The sequence below is a fragment of the Varanus komodoensis genome, unplaced genomic scaffold (assembly GCF_004798865.1).
Source record: "Varanus komodoensis strain SLA01 unplaced genomic scaffold, ASM479886v1 scaffold14_3, whole genome shotgun sequence".
NCBI classification, from domain to species: domain Eukaryota; kingdom Metazoa; phylum Chordata; class Lepidosauria; order Squamata; family Varanidae; genus Varanus; species Varanus komodoensis.
Genome location: NW_025335439.1, coordinates 1425278 through 1450389, shown reverse-complemented (window position 1 = coordinate 1450389; position 25112 = coordinate 1425278). Strand labels below are relative to the sequence as shown.

General features: G+C 41.7%; 1 protein-coding gene across 9 annotated transcripts in view; it reads right to left on the bottom strand.

Moving 5' to 3' along the window:
- EXOC2 (exocyst complex component 2) overlaps window positions 1–25112 on the bottom strand; it is a 98208-nt gene that overhangs the window by 17706 nt on the left and 55390 nt on the right. For 8 of the 9 annotated variants that reach the window (XR_006414150.1, XM_044424508.1, XM_044424509.1 and 5 more), the window contains 4 exons: window positions 22647–22708; window positions 20495–20561; window positions 20097–20213; window positions 13159–13300 (listed from right to left, as the gene is read on the bottom strand). Coding sequence is in view for 8 of the 9 variants with exons in the window: in XM_044424508.1 (XP_044280443.1) it covers window positions 13159–13300; window positions 20097–20213; window positions 20495–20561; window positions 22647–22708 (388 nt within the window). In the remaining variant the exon portion in view is untranslated. The remainder of the gene's footprint in view (window positions 1–13158; window positions 13301–20096; window positions 20214–20494; window positions 20562–22646; window positions 22709–25112) is intronic. The other variant, XM_044424514.1, reaches the window with a different exon arrangement.

Below are 25112 nucleotides of genomic sequence, written 5' to 3'. Positions count from 1 at the left end.
GTATTGTCCAAGACTCAGTGTGCAAACAACTTTGAGCCAAAGCACACATGAAGGCATTGAAAAATGATTTTTACCCCATTAACATTATGTAATTGCTTATGTCTTACTGGTTAAGTCCTGTCAAATTGGAGAGGTGTGAGAGAAATGGAAGACACTGTTGTCTTTAGGAAGGGCCATTAATTACATGGCTTCTTTTAAGATTGCAGAAGAGGAGCAGTGGTATCTTTCTCTATCCTCAACAGGAACAAAAGCAATGATGATGGGTGTAACCCACCTTTAAATGGTATGTAAAGCACCAACTACAGCCAGGGATGTACATGTATGTGTGGAATGCAGTATTAAAAACTTAAAGGTTATTCTTCCTTCCTATGAGCCTTATGGATCTTGACTGTCCTAAAAGACAGTACCCTTTTTTGCATCAGTCAGTGATATGCAAGGTATTCTGATGATGATGCAAATCATATATGTAAAATAACCTTCCAGCAGTGACTATGATGTCATGGTATTTGATTAAACTATCCCCACCCACATATCTTCTGACTCGTTTAGCAGAAAGGTAATACTCTGACTTGGAAATTCCCCAGGGACACACAAAATAGGCTGCTTGTACTGAACAGAAGTACGTGCCTAAGTAGGCAAGTGAATGATGGAAAAAATACACATGCCATTCTTCACCACGAAGTCACTGATGAACAGACAATGAACGAATGTAACCTTAAAGGTCCAACTCTCTCAGAATTCTTTTCCCAACAGAAGCCAGCTTGAAGTCTCTGGAGAGCCAAAAGCACAAACTGATTAGCCAAGACAAAAACTAAAAAAGAAAAATATTTTATTAAGCACGACATAGGAAGCTGCCACTCAGCCACCCATCTCATTCAGTACCTATGGGGTTAACTGGCAGTAGCTCTTCAGGGATGTAGATCAGATTTTTTCTGCCTACCTGGAAATGCCATGGTTTGAACCTAGGACCTTTGGCATGGCATGTGGTCCACCACTGAGCCAATGCGTTTCCCGCTAAACCATGATGATCAGGAGAGATGCTATGCAAAGCTGCAGAGATCCTTGAGGATAATTGCATGCCTGGCCACTAATTCAGCATTAGAAGAGAAACTGCGGAAGATGTCTCCAAACCACCCCAGAAAAGGGAAAAAAGGAAAACCAAGTGGTAACTCTTTCTGACTTGTTTCTTTCCAAATAACATGATAGGGAAACATTCATCCCCTCCCCATTTCCAACCAAGCCCAGTGTGGATCAAGAAGGCTCCACTGTTTGGGGGCATTCAAGCTATCCAGGCCTTGACTGGAGAGTAAGAAAGACATCACCTGGCCCAGGATTATGTCCCCTCCAAGCCTCAAAATGTGATCAATGGCTAAAGAAAGTAGATTCCAAATAATGTTTAAAAAGTAATACTGTGATGTTAATGAACCAGTATAAAAGAAGGTACATATGATTCAGAGCCCTGGAACATTCCAGTCCATGCAGTGCTTCCTCCCAGCTGGAAACAGAAAAGATTTCCCTAGCTTCCTTGACTGGAAGCTATTTACAAATCTTGAGAGCCAATGTGGTGCTGTGGTTAAGAGTGAGGGGCCTGCACTAAGGCGATCTGCATTCTAGTCTCTGCTCAGCCATGGAGCCAGCTGGGGGACTTTGGGCCAACCACAGACTCTCAGCCCAACCTACCTCAAAAGGTTGTTGTTGTGGGGATAACATTGAGAGAAGCAGAAGAATGGTTTAAACCATTTTGAGTTGGTTGGGAAAAAGCAGGATATATATATATAATCAATCAATCAAAGCTACTGGATTGCAACCAAGGACTAAAAAGAAAGGTGGGAAAATTCCTCTAAATATGTACTGAAAGAATGAAAACCCACAAGTGATCTTGAGCCCACAAGTGATCTTGAGCATTTGATACTTGGAAGTTTAATTCAAATCTATGTTAAGTTTTTATGAAAACAGGGAATGAGAACCTGTGTTTACTTCCAATGAGATACAGGGAGAGAATATAAAATTTAATGAAGTATCCTATAAATGAACACAATTTCAACTGGTACAGTCTCTGGAAGTGAAAGAGGAAGTACTTACTACTTTGTCAGATCTGAGGCTGTGATACTAACCTCATTGACGTCTCCAGGTTAAAGACCACAATAAAACCTACTTAAAGGGATTTCTTTGAGTTTTTCTTCCACAATGGAACACTCAAAAGCAGTTTTTACATGGATATAAGAGCTATTTGTAAATGCATGCTACGTGAATTACATTAATAATCATAATGTAGTGCTTTGCAGATCCTCTTTAACAGAAAAAGAATTATAAGAGCAGTGGGAAAAAGGATTCATACTGAACATGTATTATTTGTTCTGAACAGTAACTGAGAATTTGAGCTACATGTAAAAAATATCCAGTCTGAAGAGGTTGTTATACTTCGCTTCAAGCAGTGACTAAAACATTTACTAGAAGTGAACTGCAATAATCTGCATGTAAGGGTGATATTATTTTTGCATGAGCTATTTTCTGCTTTTAGTGGAAACATTCCTCCACTGATCACAGGAGGATCTTGAGATGCTATGCTTCACTTTTGCTTTGATATTGTCGTCAGAGGAAGAAAACATGAACATGTAGGCAAGCTCTGGAAAGTCTTTGGAGGAACTGCCCACCTGTTTAATCACATTTCCTGTTTTTAACCCCTTCATTTTAAATTAGCTCTAGCCTGACAAAAATAGATTAAAGAAACAGGGCTATAAATATAGATACTCTTTGTAACTTTGAGCATTAATATGAGAAAAAGTTTTTAAAAATCAATGTTTCTGTGGGAGCAGGAACTTTCCAAATAGTGGAAGGATCATTTCCTCAAACTTTTCAAACTGTCTTCCATCCTTCCAGATACTTGGGTGAGGTATAAATACAAATTAACATAGGTAATACCATTTTATGGTGATTATATTTGCTACTTCACCTGAAGTGAAGGGATTGCTTTTTCCAGTAAACACCCAAGTACAAACTGCATGAAGTGTGCAGGAAGGTGGGCAGGTTCTCCCATTGGACATGGGGTAATGGCTTGGGACTGGCTGTCATGTTGACTAGAGCTCATGGCTTTAGCTTTATTCTGCCTCGTCAAGCATTGGGAAGAAGATCTTAAGGATCTTTATTGCTTTATCTTTATTCACCTCTGTGGAGGCTGCAAAGAGCTTGCCTGTTACTCTCTTCTTAATTCTGAAAGTTATTCCAGAGCTGAATCCACACAAACTTTTCGAGGATTCTAGTCTATCTTCCTTAGTTTGAGAAACATGAAATAACTTTAGCATCTGCTTTACAAAGTCACTCTACAGCACAGAGAGCTTATTCACAAACACATATCTTCATTTTAAACATTTTTCTTTTATTAAAAAATGCTTCCATCCATCAAACTAAAAACTGTGCCAGTGTTTCAGCATTTATACCAATGTTTCCTTTTATCACAAACCATCCATGGGCTACAAGGTATTATTTTCTTCACCCCCATTATTTTATATAGTACCCAAAGAGATGCTTCTTTATGATTTTATAACTATTATACTAAGATCTGCAATACATAAACTAGCTGAAACGTGATATGTACTTATAAATCCATAAAGCTGTTGCTACCATAATAATAGCCTGTCACAGCCTTTGCAAGATAAAATGACAGCAATTTCACAAATGAAGAATGGGCTTAGAGATATGTAATGTTTATGAATTTACTTTGGTTGTCAATCAAATATTATGGATATTACAAGAGCTTTTTCAGAAAAATAAGAACATTAATCCAGTGATCTGAAATAGGCCTATGTTATGGAGGAAACTGTCACAGAGATTACAGATTATTGTCCATATACCTAGTCATCATCATGGCAAAACCTTTGACAAGATAGACATTCATAAAGTAGAGGTACAGGCAAAATGGTTTTAAGGTGGGCAACAAAGAATCAATACCTGGATATCTAGATAGCCACTTTCCTCCAACTTTAATTTTCTGTACCTTCAAACAATCTACAATAGCTTATTAAACATTTCTAATTGTAATGAATCGGGTTACACCAAAATCACTAAGGCCAAGTATGCAGTGCCAGTGCTCAATAGCACGTTATTGACAGGAACATTAAAAAGCCCTGCAAGATCAGACCAATGGTCCGCCCAGTCCAGTTCTTTCACACAGTGGCAGACCAGCTGCACATAGATCCCACAAACAGAATGGGTACAAAAACTCCATCTTCCCAAAAGCTCCTCAGCAACTGCTATATGGCACAATCATCTGAAATTACTATTTTTGGAGCTGGATTTGGGTTAATTAAATATCAACATGTTTTAGGCTCCAAGGCTTGTGGAGATAACAGTGGAAAACAGGAACAATGTACTACCAGCCAGAGCTCTGCCAGGCTTCAAGGAAAGCTCAGTGGTACAAGGGTCACTCCCACCAGACTTTGTGCAGTCCCGCACATGGAGTGCATGGGACACATCAGGTCGTATCTATGAAAGTTGAAGCTTCTGTGGCTCTGACTTGCTAGCTATGCATCCTCCTTCAGGTTGCCAGGCGTAATGCTGTCCTGGATCATCTAACTTCTCCCCACTCATCAAAGTGCCTGTTTAGAAATCTGTATACTCAAGTATGAAGTGCTTCTTTTTTGTTGAAAGAACTGTACAGAGACATTTGTCAGATGCCTTTGATGACAACCTTTCAGCATTAAGGTAAAACTACTAATTATACCAAGGCCTGGGGCAGGTTTTAATTCTATACGGTCTTTTGGATTATTGAGCTGTGAACTGCTGCTTTCTGGTTATGATTTGCATTGTTTTTATATCTGGATGGACACAGATCCATAAACATGAGTCTAAATGGAAATCTGGGGCATAGTTAAAAAAAACCCAACACCACATTCTAACAATAAGCAAAGAAGACCTAGGTATATCAATTTATATTGCCACTTGCTTTTTATGTCAAGGCCTGGGTTCAGTTTTGCGCTCAGCTATGAAATGGACTTTGTCAAGCTATTATTTCTCTGCCTAAATTGATAAAATGGGGTGACCCTGAGGTGTGTAGAGAAGGGGCAGCAAACGTGAACAAATGGGCACTGCATTTGCAGAGTTAGATATGGCAACACTCCCGAGGATACCTTTTCACTGCATAGAGATGTGCTGGTCTAAGAGTGAACCTTGTATGAAAAATGGCAAATATGCTGCTTGCTGCACATGCACAGTGCATACTGAGCAATGCATGAACATAGGGTCACTTCCTGTGACTATTCCATTTCAGAAAAAGGAATCAGGCCAACACACATGGAAGTGTATGTGCACACTTTCTGAAAAAGATGTGCAGTTGTATGCACAACACAGTGCGCATGTGCCCAGTGCCCTTATCAGATGCAGGTGGTCACAGACACATTTTCTTTTCATATTTGACTATGTCCTATTGTAGACATTAATTTAAAACACAGTGGCTCAAGAGATCTGGCTTACTGCAATTGGAATCATTCCCTAAAGCCATGCAGACATGTATTTTCAGTGCAAGGAGAACATGAAACAAAGGTGCAAGTAATCCTTCGAGACTCCCGTATGAACTAGCTCTTTTTTTTTTTTTTTTGCAATAATTTTTTGGATTAGTTATTGGATCTCTGCAATCACATGGCAATGCCCATTCCTGTCTCAGGTCTGTTGAACAGAATAAAGCTTGCATAAATGGGTTTCTGAGAGCTGGTCAAAATTTGTTCATGGGTGTTCAAATATTATGCTTTCTGGAAAGAAAATCTTCCTCTCAGTTTGGATAAAAAATTTACCAAGAAGTCCAAGAGATATAAAAATGAATTAAATGTAGTTCTGTAGAATTGATTTAGCTTTGATAGAACCGTATCCTTTACATAGTGTAGGCAAAAATGACTTCTAAGGTGCTATACATTTGCTCTGTACTCTGCTCAGATGAAGACTACATTTTTCTTCAACATGCTCTTAGCATTTCATAATAATCTATTTATTATTTTCAAAAAAACCCACCACTGACTATTGTATATTTGGAAAGTGGCAGAATGTCAAGTGATTCATTTTTCAGTATGAACTGTGGCACTCTGCTCAAAATCCAACATTTGGAACTTATCTAAATGTATGAATGAAGTAAAGAACTGGAAAGCTGAAGATTTTTCACAGTTCAAAGTTAGGAGTTTAATAATTTTGAACCACTCCAAGCTACGGAACAAGTCCAGTGCTCTAATCTCATCCAAACATCGAAGTGTTTCATTAAATTGAAATTGCTAAGCACAGTGTAGAGAAAATTTAAAATAATGAAATGTTTGCTATTACAATGGCCCTGCTATGCTGCTTAAGGGACTATTGGATCTCCCGATTTACAGCCTGGCTCCAGACTGAGGTTTACATGAAACCTGTCTGCCATTTTTATTTTAACCTAAACTTCACCCAAAAATTATGGATTAGTAAACTTTATGTTGAAAGCTACATGTTGGCAGCGGCAGTGGAAGGTGGGGGGATCCTAGCTCTCTTCCCATTGCCCACCTATAAAATATTTTCATAGTTTACCTTGTTGGTGAACCCAGCTCTGTAAAATGAACTGTGCCTGAGAGTGATTTAGTGTAGCAAAGGACTACACTGCATCATAGTGGAAATATACTATTTCACAGTGGCATTAAATAGCTAAGGTCAATCCAAAAAGTTCACTTTGCTTTTTGGATAACTCCAACTTAGCACTGGCTTCAGGGCTCCCATTTAGAGTGATCAAAAGCTCCAAGGCAGTAACACTGGGGCTGGCCACATTAAACGCATAGTTACCAGGAAAGATCCAGTAATGATTTTCTCCATGGCAGGCATTTGTGGCTCAAGTTTATTTCATCTGTTTTTATAACTATTATAATTAGCTGCAGATTGTTTATTATTTGATTACATGTATATCCCACCCTTATTCCAAGAAGTGTAGTGTGGTATTAATGATTCTACCTGCCCTATTTTATACTCACAACAACTATGTGAGGTAGGTTAGGGTTAGACCTAGAATGCATGGCCTGGTTTGCATGACACAGAAGCTCATGGATTAAGCAACTCATGGGCTACTATGGATGAGGAGGAGAAAGCAGATGAGCTGGCTGACATTTCCCCTTGCATTCACCAACCCACAATGTGCTCCTTTGTAGGCTGCTGAGTGTGTCGCCTCAATCCAGACCTCTGGCTTATTTAGGAACTGAACAACTCAGCAGTTATACTACAGTCTGTTGGCTGTTGCGCCCCCTAGTTCCGGTAGTTCTAACAATCCAATCCAATCACAACAATCCACTCTGAAGTGACACTTTGTGTAAGTGAATTGTGGCTGAAGACAGATTATTGTTTATAAGGGAGAGCAACAAGGTGATAGGATGATAAGCATAATTGCCTATAGTGCAGCCATCCAACAACCCCCTCCCCACAATTATAGCACTGCAACACCCCATGAAACTTTCAGCAAAAACAACAGTGAAACAGATAATGTTTGACCATCACATGTCACAATGGTTTACTGTCGCATCATTTTCAATTATTCACACAAGTTACATCAGATGCGAACGTTGTACTATTTTCTGTGTCAGGCAGAAGACTTGTTTTCACAGGCAGTGTAAAACAAATTTTCAGTTGTTACATCTGTTTAGATTCCAGTTTGTACCTTTTTAGCTGGTTGAAATAGCTTCATTCCACTCGATTTTACTCTCTGATGTCCAGATTCCATATTATTTGAATTGTATTGCATTTTTGCCATTTTATGTGCATTGCCCTGAAATGTTCTGTACTCAGCCTTTGCAAATAAAGGCATGGTTCATAATATTTTTAAATTGTTATCTGTTACTAGGATGAAGGTGACTGACTCATATCATATACTCATATATATTCATACCAAAGGCTAAAGCAGCCAGTACTATTTCGCTTTAAAATGCACACATAACGAAAACAAAAAGCACCAAGTAAGAGTCCCCTCCCTAAAAGGAAATATTATTTTCCGACTTCTTTCTTGCTTACCTTTGCATCCTTTAGAGTTATACAGGTTATGCCTAGTATTTATTGAAAAGAGTAAAACAATTGTACTCATTTGCTACTGATTCCGGGTAAAATGAAGCTAACCAGTTAAATCCAGTACCACAGTTTGGAAGGGCTTGCACACCGGATCATGACAGTACACTCAGATTTTGTAAAGTCTCTTACAGATGTGCTATGGCACTGTGTAGTGTAGTGTGCCCACCCCCTTCCATAGGTGCTGAGCTGGATACCTCCATCAGCATACTAAAGCTAAGCTGTCTTGCACATGTACTGTTCCTGTTTCACTACTGCTCCATGTAGCCACAAGCTATCAGAACCCATATTTGGTGGCAAAGCAGTGCTCTCAGCTCCAGAATGTAGGAAGCAGGAGTCCTGAACTGGAACATCAAGACCAGGGGTGATGGAGAACTTGGCAAGACATGGCAGGGCTAGAGGGAAAGGCAGGGCCAGAAACTAGCAAAAGCCAGATACTATCTAGGTGCAGCAGAACCAAATATGAAGACAGAATCAGGATCAAATGGTATCTGGCAAGGTATAGCAGAACCACAGTCAAAAGGCAGAAGAAGCAACAGGCAGAGGTCAGATCACCAAAGGTGTAGCAGGCCTAGAGGTGCAGGCAGAGTCTAGAAAGACACTGCAAAACTGGACACATAAGCCAGATTATGGACACGAAGTGGCCACCAGCAAAGACTTATATTGCTGTGACAAAGCTGTGCAGGTCTGAGAAGCCTTTTAGAGAGCTTCCTGTAGCTTCAGTTGATCTGTATGAATGCACTGATCCCAATCTTGCAAGGATCTACAGATCTGATGCCAATCCTGTATTTGCAAAGACCAGGCCCCTTCCTTATCAGGCCACCAGAGGGAGTGGCATCACCCTACTGATCCTGAGCAAAACAGCCAAGCTCAATCAAGAATTGCCTTCACTGCAGATAGTGTGTAATCCCCCAACCTATTCATCTCTCTATGGTATTTCTTCTTTGTGAGTATATGGCACCAAAGGTATGAGAACTTGGGAAAGCCACTACCTCTCGTGTTGTTCTTAACCTTTAAAATGAAAATTATAGTGACAACTTAAACAGCTGTTAGGAGGGCAAAATGAGTAAAAATGGTAAATCTAAAAAGTGTCAAAGATATGCTAAAAGATATAGATGGATTTTCTTTGTTTCCCATTTCACTTAAGTCATCTTGTTCCACAGGCTAGATTGTACTTGTCTCCTCCCCACTCCATGCACAGCTCTTTGAATTAGGTACAACAGGGATTTAAATATACTTTCCGTTTTAAACACATTAATCACTCCTAGTTAATTAAAAAAGACACCAATTCCAAATGCAATTTCTCTGAAGCACTGATGAGTTGCAGGGAGGCAGACCTGAAAACACTCACTGACCTACATCTCCCTAAAAATCAGCAGTTGAAAGGTTCAAGGCCCAGCTTTAAGGATATGACCTGGTAGCCTTGGACACTACTGAAAGGTCTATACATCCAATTCAAATACCAGATGGAACAGGATGAAAAGTTCAGGGTACTCTGTTGTAGCACTGGGACAAACCAGGCTCCCCCGCTCTCACACCAGGACTTCTAGATATCTTGCTTGTCAGATCAAGAACACATCTTATACAAGGACCTCATTATTAATCTCTTTGAAACATCTAGAGCTAAATATGCCTCTGGAAGTCCACACCAGTGTGTGCACTACAGCAAAGCAGAATCTGGGACAAACGCCATCAAGGAAAAGTCCATATATCACCTTCAAAGGTGAAGCAAAACCAGATTCTTCCTTTTTGGTGTGGTGTCCGTTATTGGATTAGCTGGGTAAATCTGCCAAGGTAATTGACCAGCTGTGACCCGGCTCTTCATGTCCCTTAGCTGTTACCTGTTAGTAGCCCTTTTGCTTGACTACAGCAGGGGAGTCGTGGGGCAGGAGAGTGTACTTTGTCTATACAATTATAAGTACTGGGGCTTGAGTTTGTTTATTTTCTCTTCTCTCTTTATCTCTTTTTTCTGACAGAAGTGGTCATGTTTTTAGTCTATGCACAGGACTTAGTGAATTTTAGGCATTTATACATGATAACGCATAAAGAAAACTCTTCACAGATGACTCCCTTATTACTCAAAATATTAGTAAGCTCTCTCTCACAGATTTCTGCTCAAGTGTACAAAGTTCACCCCCATTTTTATGGCTATTTCATCCCTATTATTTTGCTCCCCATTTGCTTTCTCAAACTAGTACACTGTCGCAACAGTTTTGTACATGGGTTTCAATACTTCTTATACATATGGAGAGGGGTGGGTGCAAAACTGAGGGAATTTTGCAAAGAACAACTGCATTAATTGTGGCCAGAGTTCTCATAGCTGAAATTGGATGCATGAAATGGTTAGCCTTTTGCTCTTGCAATGAAACCACCTGAAAACACCCCTTGAATTTATCCTTGGCTAATTAATATTCACACTCAGTTTACAATATTTGTGCCTTTCAGTAACATAGCACTTTACAGCAAAAGCAAAACTACAGAAAATTTCTGTAAACATGAAAAGGAAAACAACCCCCACAAATATCTAGAACAGTGAGGAAAATCAGTAGTTCTTATGATGAATAGAAGAACTGTTCAATGACCGTAAGCATCAAAATATGTAAGGAAAGAAACATTTTCTCTTTCTCCTGTTGACACATTTTATTGGATTCTAAGTTTATTTTAGAGATCAGGTAGATCTTTGAAGGCTAAAGAGCTATTTAATACAATGGCCTGGCATATCGAAAGATGGTATCAAAATGTAGTTCAGAGACCCTATCAATGTATTATTTCAATAAACAAACAAATTGAACCTAGTTTCTTTAAGAGGTCATCTAGATAAGAAATATTTCTGTTTGAACATGAATATTCTATTTGAATAGAGGGCCATGTCATTTTATGCTATGCACAGAACATGCAACCTCTAACATGGAATCATGATGCTAGTGATGGTGGCATTAGCATCTAGTCCCCAGCACGGTAGACATGATACATACTTGAATGCTTCCTTCCCTTGACCACTGAAGCCATCGCCCTTTCTGTGCAAGACAAATGGAATATGAGATAAACCTTGAGACAAACGATGTGCCACTAGTATTTCTCAAAGTTTTGGTATCTGCACCATAGGGCTGTCTTTTTCCAATGTAAATGTAATGCAAGGAACCTCAGGGAGTTTTGCACTTCTTTAAGCCCAATATACAAGTAGTGGGATGATGCCACTCCTTTGGAAAAGCAGGAGATCAGTATTGCAATAAGACATCCCTGTTTCGAAGGGCATAAAATGGTAGTGGAACCTTTCAGGACACTATTCTGTTCTTCTCAGAGACCCCAGTGTGCCTAGGCAGTTTTCTGGCCCAGGTACATCTCTCAGCCCACTGACTGGCTCTCTGGGATCACAAAAGTTTGTGATCCCTATTTAGTCTGAACTTCTGCCTAAAAGCATGTCATCTACCCAACAGTTTCTTGTAGATTAACTGCATACTAGTCTAGCCAAGACCAAAGAGTGCAGTTATACTGTGAAAAGGTAATACAGATGTACCATGGTGTCAACTGTACATGAATGATCCTAAATGATGAGCTGATAACTCAAATCTCTTAGAGCTAGTTCACACACACGGCTGTTTCTCACTTGAGGGCTGCAGCACTGCGGTTCCCTGCCACAGACAGAAACCTCATATCATGGGTGATTTCACACACTGAACTACAAGCCATCAAGTGTAAGCAAATGGTGCCTATCCTTACAGACCTGACTTCAGCACTGTACAGGTCATTCTATGTTACACTGATCATGTCTGATACATAAGTATGCATGCATGCATGAAGTACTTCTGTGCATATAAACAGGCTTTGCTACTTTTTAACTTCTTAATAATAGTACCCTGCACCATGTCAGATGCCACTCCACTGGTTGTCCCCTGATCTTTTATGTGCAAGTTTGGGGGCGGTGTGCAAGGGAATAGGACACAAAAAAGGTAGTAGGTAATCGTGTTGCCTAGTTAACATGTGTTTGCGAAAGTCAACACACTTTGACCAGGGACACAAACATTTATTAGATTCTCCAGAAAACAAAGTCAAACGAGCAGCCCAATCCTAGGCATGTTTATTTGGAAGCCACCCTCACTTTATTCAGTGGGACTTGAGTGTTCACAGGATTAAAGTCCAAAAAAATCACACAAAGTAAGAATGGCATGAGCCACCTTTCTGGGGTTGGTGATGGTGGGGACCAGAACTACCGTGCAGTAACATTCAACAGGCACTGTAACCCTGTCTCAACTGCACTACATACAGTGACTACCACAAGCAGAAACTTTATGCAAGGATTATGCCAATGATATAGGATGCTAGTGTACCATAATATTTCTGCCCTGCATTCTCCTGCTCCCTGCTGCCACAAAGTGGCAGCCATGGGAAGTTCAGGCATGCTTCTTACATTCCTAGACTGGGCAAATGTGGCATCAAAGAATCATGGAAAGGCAGAGTTGAAAGGGCCAATAAAACCAAGAGATCCAATCGCCTGCTCAATGCAACAGAGAGCAATGTATTAACAAACTTTAAAATCTTGTAATTTCCTGTGAATGCTCATATTATATATGAAACCTAACTCTATCTTTGATAAGCACAGATAACGTTCTTACTAATCATATGCTTCAATGAATAATAACCATCTTTTAATAATAATCATTGCATATTTCATGTATAAATACACTTATGCCAGTCTCTTTGGAGGATCTGGGAGAGGTAGTCAGGTTAAACGACTGTAACAGTGCTATTCCTATGTATTTCCTTACAAAATACACAAGTGACCAGATTTAACATAATTTAGGATTTGTAAAGCAGCAAAGTTGTCTTCTATAACTATTCAGAAATTTATGAGAATGAATGCAATCATAACAAAAACATCTCTTGAAGGAGATTAGTACTGACAGAAAGGGCTGTAATTATTTAAGTTATCTGAAAAGAGATTTGGATATTATGCAGTAAAAATCACTGAAGGATGAATATGTAAACAAAAAATTGATAAATGGTGTGGGAGAGAGGAAACAGAAAGGAAGTAAGAGTATAGTGGTGCAAATTCTTTAATTCAAGCCTTATTTGCATCCATGAAAGAACTCAAGAGTCTAAAATACATACCTGTTGGAGTAAGACAGTCTTTCCAGTCAAAATAACCTGCATAAATGCCAGGCTCCAATGAGCCTACTACAGGGTCAGCCTTTAGTTCAATGTACATTTCAAACAATCGTTGATCAAGTTCTTTTAATGAGTCCATGCTAACCTAAAACAAAAATAAACACACTTGATGGTTATTAATAACCATAATGTGTACCAACTCTTCTAATCTAGCAAACATGTCAGATGTTTAATGTCCTCAGAATTTAAAATTGTGCCCATTTTGAGGCTGACAGGAAAAGAACTGATGTGTTTGAAACATGGTGCTGAACAGAGCTTTGCAAACACCCTGGACTAACAGAAAGATGAAGAAGTTATAGTTATAGTTCAAATCAAGGCCAGAACTTTTCCCTAGAAACAAACATGAAAATACAAGGCTATCATACTTCTGGCATATCATGAGAAGCTAAAACTCCCTGGAGAAGATAATCATGCTAGGGAAAATTGAATATAAGATGAATTGACCCCATAAGGAAAGCCACAGACTTAAATTTATAAAAGCTGAGCAGAACCGTCAAGGACAGGACATTCTGGAAGGCCACCATAAGTTGGAGATGACTTGATGGCATGTAACAACAACAAACATTTTGGAGGAAAAAAAAATTCCCCCAAAGACCACAAAACCATGAAGCTTCACAGGAAACTGGAAGAATCTAAAAAGTTAAGACTGATGGCATACTGGACTGCTTTCAAACATAATGATATATCATGGCTTTAGCATTGAAAAATGAGTCTATTTTCTCATTTACATCCTCCTCTTTTTTGTGGCATGGTGGTGAGAGCATGAAACTTCAGCTTCAATTTTATTTTTTTAGTTTAATGTGCCAGCTGAACCATAAATTGTTGTTAACTTAACTAAGATTAGTGAAAAGAGCCAGTTGCATGAATCGTAGTTTGAATTTGGCTTGTTTCCACTAACCAGAGTTAAGATTAACCATAGTTTCTCTAGATTTGAAAAACAAAGTAAGCTGCAGTTAAATGGATATGAAATCTTATAAAATAATTTACATGGCTTTACTGGAGGAGGGAGAAAGGAGTCCAGTAGGCTCCCTTTTGGAACACTAAATTTTTAGCATCTTTGCATACTAAAAATGCTTTACACCTGAACCTGCCTGAATCATTTATTTGGGCCAAGAGCCTGCCTGGTAAGACACAGTTCCTGTATCTCACTTGCAGAAATTTGTCAAGATTCTCAGTGCCCGATCTAGGAATTATGGTCAGCCAACAATTCTTCTCGCAGGGGAGCTCACAATGTACATCAAAGACAGTAATTCTAAGATATTCCTAGCACAAGCAGACTAAAGGTGACTGTTACAACCAAAGGCAACAAATACAGGAAAAAAGGGAAAGTAAACAGGATTGACTATTCATGGGCTAGATGTATTAGGGTCATATTACATTTTTTATTTATTTAGTATTTATTTATTTAAAACATTTCTATGCCGCCTCTTTCGCAAAGAGCCTCAGGTTGGCTTACAAAACAGACACAATACACACAATTAACCTTAAAAAATTTGGAGACATCTTGGCACAATATAAAACCCAATAAATAGTCAAATTAACAATAAAATAACTTTTAAATAAAAAGGTCTTGGCCTGGCGCCGAAAAATAAATAATGACGGCGCCAGGCGGACCTCTCTGGGGAGCACATTCCATAGGTGGGGCACCACCACAGAGAAGGCCCTCCTCTGGGTACTCACCCTCCTAATATCTTTCACGGAGGGTTCCCGGAGGAGGGCCTCTGCCACAGATCTCAGAGAGTGGGAGGGCATATATGGATGCAAGCACTCCTTTATATAACCAGGTCCCAAGCCGTTGAGGGCTTTATAGGTGATAACCAACAGCTTAAATTGGGCCCGGACTTCAATGGGAAGCCAGTGAAGCTGACAGAGGACTGGGGTTATATGAGAATAACGCCCAGTCCCCGTCAGCAACCTGGCAGCTCTGTTTTGCACCAATTGAAGTATCCGGACCGTCTTCAAGGGCATCCCCACGTAGAGTGCCTTACAGAAGTCTAATCAGGGAGTTACCAATGCATGTGTCACTGTTGCCAGGCAATCGTTCTCGAGGTAGGGACACAGCTGATGGATCAGCCGAAGCTGAAGGAAAGCGCTCCTTGCCACTGCCGTCACCTGAGCTTCTAATGACAGCTCTGGGTCGAGGAGCACTTCCAAGCTGTGAACCCTGTCCCTAAGAGGGAGTGCAACCCCATTCAGGACAAGGTCCAGGTCCCCCACCCTGAAGCCCGAACCACCCACCAAGAGGACCTCTGTCTTGTCTGGATTGAGCTTCAGTTTATTGGCCCTCATCCAGCCCATTACCCCAGCCAGGCACCGGTTCAGCACAGCCACTGCCTCACCTGGATTGGTGGAAAACGAGAGGTAGAGCTGGGTATCATCAGTGTACTGATGATTCCACAGCCCACACCTCCTAATGACCTCTCCCAGCGGTTTCATGTAGATGCTGAATAGCAAGGGGGACAAAATGAACCCCTGCAGAACTCCATGGCATAACTGCCATGGCGCAGAGCCATAGTCCCCCAGCACCACCTTTTGGAATCGGCCATTGAGATAGGAGTGGAACCACTGCAAAGCAGTGCCTCCTACTCCCAAATCCTACTAGCCTATCCAGAAGGATACCATGGTCAATGGTATCAAAAGCAGCTGAGAGGTCCAGGAGAACCAACAGGGACACACTCCCCCTGTCTCTCTCCCTGCACAGGTCATCATACAGGGAGACCAAGGCAGATTCAGTACCATACCCAGGTCTGAAGCTGGACTGAAATGAGTCCAGATAATCAGTTTCATCCAAGAGTGCTTGGAATTGTCCTGCCACCACCCGCTCTAACACCTTGCCTAGGAACGGGATGTTGGCCACTGGTCTATAATTGGTCACCATCTCTGGATCCAGGGATGCCTTCTTTAGGACTGGCTGGACTACCGCCTCCTTTAAAGGGGCAGGTACCCGGCCGTCCCTTAGAGAGGCATTGGCAACCTCCAGGATCCAGGTCCCTATCCCATCCTTGGCTTTCTTAAGTAGTCAAGATGGGCAAGGGTCCAGTAAGCAGGTGCTGGAACATACTTGTCCAAGCACCTGGTCCACATCATCAGGCCATGAAACGCATCCATCAATTTTGGACCAGATGGCAACATTGGCACCTCCCCAGAAGGTTCTGATTCACTAGTAGAGTCCAGCTCATGACCAATCTGAGCGATTTTCTCCTTAAAATGCTTGGCGAAGTCATCACAGCGGGCTGTCAAGGGTGGCACAAGATCTTTCTTGGGACCCGGGTGAACCAGCCCCTGTACCATCCAAAAGAGCTCCGGCGGACGGCATTGTGAGGAGGCAATGGAAGCGGAGAAGAATTTCTTCTTCGCTGCCCTCACCGCCACAGCATAGGCCCTTAAGTGTGTTCGGTCAGATTCATCCCGTGATTTCCTCCACCTATGCTCTAGACGTCTCCCAACCCGCTTCATCACCCGTAGTTCAGGTGTATACCAGGGGAATGAACGGGCTCTGCCAGGTGGGAGAGGACACTTAGGAGCGACTGTGTCAATAGCCCTGGTCATTTCCCCATTCCATAGTTCAACCAAGGCATCGACAGAAGCACCAGCCTTATCAACCGGGAAATCCCCCAGGGCCTTCAGGAATCCATCCAGATCCATCCGGCTCTGGGGGTGGACCAACACAATTGGGTCCACACCCTTACAGAAGGAAAGGCTGCTCTCGAGCTCAAACCTCATGAGGAAGTGATCTGACCATGATAAGGGTGTCAGACACAAGTTCCTCACCCTCAGATCCCCCTCTTCCTGCCCCGTCGAGAAAACCAGGTCCAGAGTGTGTCCATGTTCATGGGTCGGGCCAATGACATGTTGAGACAGCCCCATGGCCATCATGGAGGCCATGAAGTCCTGAGCCGCCCCGGTCAGAACCATCCGTCTCGGCGTGGAGATTGAAATCCCTCAGGACCAACATCCTGGGAGTCTTCAACACCAAATCCGAGACGATCTCTGTCAGCTCAGGCAGGGAGTCTGTTGGGCAGAAGGGTGCACAGTATACCAGCAGAATCTCCAGTCTGTCTCGGTCGCCCAACACCAAGTTGAGGTACTCCAGACCCGGCCTCGAGAGGACAGGAAGCCCCATGAGGGAAATAGAGGCTTGGTAAACCAGAGTAACCCCTTTCCCCTCCCCTCCAGGCGTGGTCGGTGCTGGATCAGATACCCGGGCGGGCACAGTTGAGAGAGGAAGACATCCCCCCCCCCCACAGGTCTCTGTAATGCAAGCCAAGTCGGCCTCCTCATCCACAATCAGGTCATGGATAAGGGATGTTTTATTATGGACCGACCTGGCATTAAGCAACAGCACTGACAGGCCTAGGGGGCGGTTGACAAGCCTACCTGGAACCCTCAGGCTGGGGGAATAACCAGAAAGAGGAACAGGTGTTAACCATCTGTCCCACCTTCTTCTACATCAGACCTGGGCACTGTACAGCCCGTGGGCCACATCCGGCCCAATGGCTGACCCTGACTGGCCTGCATGAGGTCACTGGCAAATTAAAAGTCAATGCAAATATATATTGTTGTAATATAGATGCAAGCAATACAACTGCACTGCTTTTATTTTGAAGGATCTGCTAAATTGAATTGAATTTATTGCTTTTCATGTAATGTTAATGTTAAAGTTTTTGTGAATATTCACTAAATAGTGTTGTTCTGTGCTCCACATTTTCATTGTCTCATTGTAATGTTTCATTTACTGTTTTTATAGAGATATATATTGAGCAGAGCTGTAAGTGAATTGGTCCGGCCCTTAACAATTGTCAAAGTTTCTCATGTGGCCCTATAGGAAAATTAATTGCCCACCCCTGTTCTACGCAGACACGTTAGACCCCCAATGCCATAACATTCATTGCCCGTGACAACCCCAATGGTGGCGCCCACACACTCCCCAGGCAACCCCATATTCGAAGCTGAAGATGACTCCATTAAAATAAACTGAAAACACATTAAAAAGACTTAAAAACACCCCCACAACCCCCCGACCCAATTTAGCAATCCCACCCGCCGGCCAACAACAAAATTCCTGGCCAGCTCAGCCCCCGCACGGCCCCCAAACTGCGGCGACCGCCCTTTGGCGTCTACCCTTCTGGAAGGAGTCAAGTCAGCAAAACTCATATAATTGAGCTCTGCTGACTGATCTCCTTCCTGAAATGAGTTATTCTTTTCACATCTGGCCTTCTAGAAAGTGCTAAATTTCCTTTGCATAAGTAGTAGGTCCCACCTGCATAACAAGATTTGTGGGACCCACTGCTTGCAGAAGGGAAGCTGAAGCAGAAGGAAAATGGCAGGGCATAAAACCCAACTGGATTCCTCCCCTTTTGTTATACTAGTTAGTATCACCATGGAAAATATGATCAGTTTTCAGTAGTCTACAAAACTTGGAAAATATACAAGTATATTGGTGGAATGTGCAGACAATGCTCGGAATGATTAGGATAAATGTTTTTACTGCAGCTCGAAGTTCTATTCAGTTGTCCTAATCTTAATAATGGAAACTTATGAAAACATCCACCATTGCACTCATTTCACATGTTTTGCATGCTAGCAAAGTTATGCTCAAAATCCTACAAGCTAGGCTCCAGCGGTATGTGGACCGAGAACTACCAGAAGTACAGGCAGGATTTCAAAGAGGGAGAGGAACTAGAGATCAAATTGCCAACATACACTGGATCATGGACAAAGCTAGGGAGTTCCAGAAAAACATCTACTTCTGCTTCACTGACTATGCTAAAGCCTTTGATTATGTGGATCACAACAAATTGTAGCAAGTTCATAAAGAGATGGGAGTACCTGACCATCTTTTTGTCTCTTGAGAAACCTGTATGCAGGTCAAGAAGCAACAGTGAGAACTGGACACGAAACCACTGACTGGTTCAAAATTGAGAAAGGAGTTCGGCAAGGCTGCATACCGTTGCCCTGCCTATTTAACTTATATACAGAGCACATCATGGGAACGGTGGGCCTAGATGAATCACCAGTAGGAATTAAGATTGCTGGGAGAAATAGCAACAACCTCAGATATGCAGATGATACCACTCTCATGGCAGAAAGTGAAGAGGAACTAAAGAGCCTCTTGATGCATGTGAAGGAGGAGAGTGCAAAAGTTGGCTTGAAACTCAACATTAAGAAAACTAAGATCAGGGCATCCGGTTCTCTCATTTCCTGGCAAATAGATGGGGAAGAAATGGAGGTAGTGACAAATTTTATTTTCCTGGGCTCCAAGATCACCGCAGACGGGGACTGCAGCCAAGAAATTAAAAGATGCTTGCTCCTGGGGAGGAAAGCTATGGCAAATCTTGACAACATACTAAAAAGTAGAGACATCACCCTGCCAACAAAAGTGCATATAGTCAAGGCTATGGTTTTCCCAGTTGCAATGTATGGCTGTGAAGAAAGCTGGACCATAAGGAAGGCTGAGTACAAAAGGATTGAGGGCCTTTGAATTGTGGTGCTGGAGGAGACTCCTGCGAGTCCCTTGGACCGCAAGGTGATCAAACCGGTCAGCCCTAGAGGAGATCAACCCTGACTGCTCTTTAGAAGGCCAGATCCTGAAGATGAAACTCAAATACTTTGGCCACCTAATGAGAAGGAAGGACTCCCTGGAGAAGAGTCTAATGCTGGGAACAACAGATGGCAAAAGAAGAAGGGGACAGCAGAGGATGAGGTGGCTAGATGGAGTCACTGAAGCAGTTGGTGTGAGCTTAAGTGAACTCCGGCGGATGGTGGAGGACAGGAAGGCCTGGAGGAATGTTGTCCATGGGGTCGTGATGGGTTGGACACGACTTCACGACTAACAACAACAACAATGAAAACATCAGACCTAATTTACAGCAAATGCTTACTTGAGTGATTTTTTCAACTCCTTGGAAACCATGTTTTTCAAAGTGTTCAGCAAGGTTTAGGAAGGTGTGACGTTCCAGATAGCAGCAGTTACTAAGCACAATTAAAAGCCTCCGTTCCTAAATCAAGGAAGATTTTAACAGAATAAAAATGCATTATTGGTACAAGAATTATGCACAGGTAAAGCAGAGCAATTACTATTGTTTAAAACAATTAGCAGACTTTGTTTACTAATTAAGATCATGTCATGGAGGGGATGAACAGAACATGCATTACCTAAACATTTTAAAGAATAATGTTATTACATAATATAATGAGAATAACTTTCGAACAGGTATGCATCAGAGTACTCAGTTCATTTCCTTTAATAATTATTTGAATAAAGGTTAACCATACTCACCAAAGACAAACTGGAATCTTTATAAATGCTTCCAAATAAGTCTGACGATGAAACATCAACTGAAAGACTAAGACGAAGTTATTGATTAAGCACTGATGGCTTGCTCTAAACATTTAGAATATTTAATTTAATTTGGGTATATGCCAGTTTAACAAATACAGCTTCCCTGCAGAAAAACACACTGCATGCTTGAGGTTCTTTGCATGGTTATAATTATGGGTCCAAGCAAAGCCAAGGGTTCAGAACCATCTCCAGTCAGGGAAAAGTTAGCCCTTTAGGCACACATGCAAAGGGCATGGCTTTCAATGTCCCACACAGTTGCTCCCTGACTGCTAGGTATGTTTGCTTTGCTCTATTTCTGAAGAATGCATATGGCAGACTCCTGTGGACTGAAGTAGACCACAAAGAAGTAGAACCTAGGAACTCAAGTTTGGCACAGTTGCTGAAAATGATCTCTGAGGATCCCCACTTTTCATCACAAAGCTACAATTCCCAGGAGAGGGTGTCAGGACTAGACTAGCATCTGTAGGATCAGGAACACCTTTGCAGGTGCTTGCAGAAAACAGCTAAGAAGCAATCATGTGGTGCAGCTGTGGCCATGGAAACCAACATAAAAGACCTCTCTGCACTGCTTCTCTTTGCCACAGCAATGCAAGTTATCTCTGTGACTCTCTTGTACTCTGGCCCTTTGCATCACCACGCCTTCACCCTCGCTCGTGTTTGTCACCGCTTGTTCCAGATTGCTTCTGCCTTGTTCCTGTTTGAACCTGCATGCTCCAGCCTCCTCCTGCCCTGCCTCTCTGTGTTCCTGCTTGCTCTGGTTTGTCCTTGCCATGCTCCAGCCTGCTCCTGTAGTCCTCCTTCTGCACCTTGATGTGACTGCTTCCCTGGCGTTCAACCACCGGACTCTTTCTGGACTGTGCTCTCTCTCTTGTACTGTATCAGACTGCCCACTGGCCTCATTTCTGACCCCAGACCATTGACCATACTGCCATCCTCTAGCCCTACTAAGCTATAGAGCCCAGCATCAAATCAGTGCCTGGTCACCCTGTCAGTTACCTATGTCCTGGTCCTCACAGAGGGGTTATTAAACTAGTTAGCTATTGTACAGATCTGCCCTTTGACAGTGTGTACAGATTTTGATACTGACAAGACCCCTGCAGTTAGTGGCTGATAGTTTTCATTTCAAGCTCTTTTGTATGGAAACTGAAAACAAAATCTTGAAAAAATAGAACTAGCTACAAAATTAGAATCAGAACTATAGATGAGCCTGTTCAGGCAAATGTAGAGGGTGAGGAAACTAATGAAGAAGAGAGTGGGGTGGGGGGTGGTGGAATGCTTGTTCATCATACTTGTTTTATCTAGCTAGTAAGCAAATACCTGAAGCAAATACTTAAGAACAAGTTAAAATAAGCTAAAAGTATTGCTGAACAAACATTCTTCAGTGCTGCTGTTCAGACAAGCAGTCAAAGGATGACAGAATGAACAGGGCATTGGGCTGCAGGAGCAAGGATTTTCAAAATTTTTGGCTGGGATGGCACATATTTAATTTTGGAAGTGTTGTGGGCACACTCACAAACTGGCTATCATGAGTAAGGTTTACCCATTCATAATATGGCTGCCAAGGTGGGTGTGGCAGGTCAGAAAACACATACTTCCGAGAAGTCTGAGAAATTTTTGTATTTTTGTATTTAATGGTAATTTTATTATGTTCTATTGTATTTCAATGTATTTTATTGTGTTGTAAGCCGCCCCGAGGTTTCGGCAAGGGGCGGCATAGAAATGTAATAATAATAATAATAATAATAATAATAATAATAATAATAATAATAATAATAAATTGGTGAGATTAAAAGAAAAGTAACTTGACCAAAAGAGCCTAAGTACAAGGTAGTGGTAGGAATTCTGTAAGACAGACAGAGAGAGAGAGATTGGGGAGGCAGGAAGCCTAAGAAAATCCACAAAAGGTATCTGGGTGTCCATGAGTACCCATGGGTATCATATTGGAGAACTCAGCTGTAGATGATTTCTTCAGTGTGCTCAGGTAGGAACAGTATCTTTGTGTTTCCATAAACATCAACCATTAATCCAACAAGTAATCTACAAAACTCTGGAAAAAGCCAAAACTTTACCACCAAATTATTCTACTTACTGTGTAGTATCTACATCACTGTCAGGCTTTGTACTCAATTGTTCCAGGCAATTAATGAATACCTGTGCAAAAAAGAAAAACTCTGATCTAACCTCATTATTTAACTACAAGTAATATCATTACATAATGGTGTTCTTATACGCCACATTTTCCTTTGCATATTTTCCACTTCATTTGGGTAACCTAGATTTTAAGCGAATGTAATCAGTTAATTCTCTTACCCAACACAAGATGCCAAATTGAATACTATTTAATTTTTAGTTTTAAAGTGTAGCCAATTCGCCATATGAACGGAAGCAACATTAATAGCAAAGGAGATTATCATCTGTGACAGGGAACTGATGCTTTATGCTTAGTGTATGTATGTCTGTAACAATGCCCTGATTCTTCATGCTTTGGCTTGGTTTGTTGCTGACGTCAGAAAATTTATGTTGAACAGAAACACTTCTTTCCCAACTCCATCTTTTCTTTCTAAAGAAAACGTGGGTACAGGAAGAACAGATGTATTTATTAGATTTATATTTCACATGTTTTCTTTTTTGAAGAATTCAAAGTGCCTTGTCTCATCTTCTTCCTGTTCTCAATCTTATCCTCAGAACAACCACTCTGTGAGGTAGATTGGGCTGAGAATCTGTGACTGGCCCAAAATCACCCAGCTGGATTCATGGATGAGCAGGGACTAGAACCCAGATCACCTGAGTCCCAGTCCTGCACTTTTAACCACACCACCATACCGGCTCTCAGATGCATCGTTGATGGTAGTTACGTTTAGCTGAAGAACCAGTGTGTTATGGGATAGTTAAGCAGCTTCTTCTACCATGTGGTTTCTCCCTCTAAGTACCTTCACACCCACATGTGTCTTAAGATGGATGATCAGACTAGTGCCTGCACACCCCCTTCATGGATCACTGCCTTGAGGTGGCAAAGGGGCTTGTGCAGTGCAATGAAGTTATGAGCTATGCTGTGCAGGGCCACCCAAGATGGATAGGTCATAGCAGAGAGCTCTGACAAAACGTGATCCACTGGAGAAGGAAATGGCAACCCACTCCAGTATCCTTGCCATGAAAACCCCATGGACAGTATCAACAGGCAAAGAGATATGACGCCGGAAGATGAGCCTCTCAGGTTGGAAGGTGCCCAATGTGCTACTGGGGAAGAGCAGAGGACAAGTACTAGTAGTGCCAGAAAGAATGAAGCAACTGGGTCAAAGCCTAAAGGACACTCAGTTGCAGATGTATCTGGTGGTGAACGGAAATTCCGATGTTGCAAAGAACATTACAGCATAGGAACCTGGAATCTAAGATCTATGAATCAAGGTAAGCTGGATGTGGTCAAACATGAGATGACATGACTGAACATTGACATCTTGGAAAACAGCAAACTAAAATGGACAGGAATGGGTGAATTTAATTCAGATGACCATCATGTATACTACTGTGGGAAAGAATCCCTCAGAAGAAATGGAGTAGCCTTCATAGTCAATAGAAGAGTAGAAAAAGCAGTACTGGGATACAATCTCCAAAATGACAGAATGATCTCGGTTCGAATCCAAGGCAAACCATTCAACATCACAGTAGTCCAAGTCTATGCCCCAACCACTGGTGCTGAAGAGGCTGAAGTTGACCGGTTCTATGAAGGCCTACAACACCTTCTAGAATTAACACCCACAAATGATGTCCTCTTCATCATGGGGGATTGGAATGCTAAAGTAGGAAACCAAAAGATAACCCGAATAATGGGCAAGTTTGGCCTTGGAGTACAAAATGAAGCAGGGCACAGGCTGGTAGAATTTTGTCAAGAGAATACATTGGCATAGCAAACACTCTACGAGAATCCACAAATTGTTGCAATTGTTTGTGATCCTCCTGCCAATTATTTCCAATGTGTAAGTGTAAGCCTGTTGCTCATTTGTCCTGAATGGTCTCTACGTTTTCTGATTTTTTAAATTCAATTTAAGGATGGGTTAGTACTCCCCAATAACCTCAAATAGCGTTTGGATTTTATAATAAAATAGTCAAGAAGCTCAATGGCTTTTGCAAGGACTTACAAGGAAGGTCTACTTAGAAGGTAAACCCTATCAGGGTCCTTCCTCAATTTTGTCAAATTTCAGATGGCAATTGTGAGACTTATATTGATCGTTCATTGCAAATGAACAAATAAGAGTTATGTGCCACTTTCCTCAGTGTTAGCAAACTGTTGGACACTTACTGTGTGAACTTCCTCTGTCCCTCCTCCCCCCAATAAATCAGGTTGCTCTAATTTGGTTTCCTTCTTCAGTTGCATGACTTTGCACCCAGGGCTTATACTCAAGCCCAAAGACTTCTACTGGCATATAAAGGCAGCACAATGCAAACAGTGATTTAAGTCAAAGGCAAGTGCAAATTTGCATGACAAAAACTGGGCTTGCCTTATTTGGGAGAGGTGGCATTTTGAGTTACTCCCACCTTCCTTGCTCCATCCTAATTC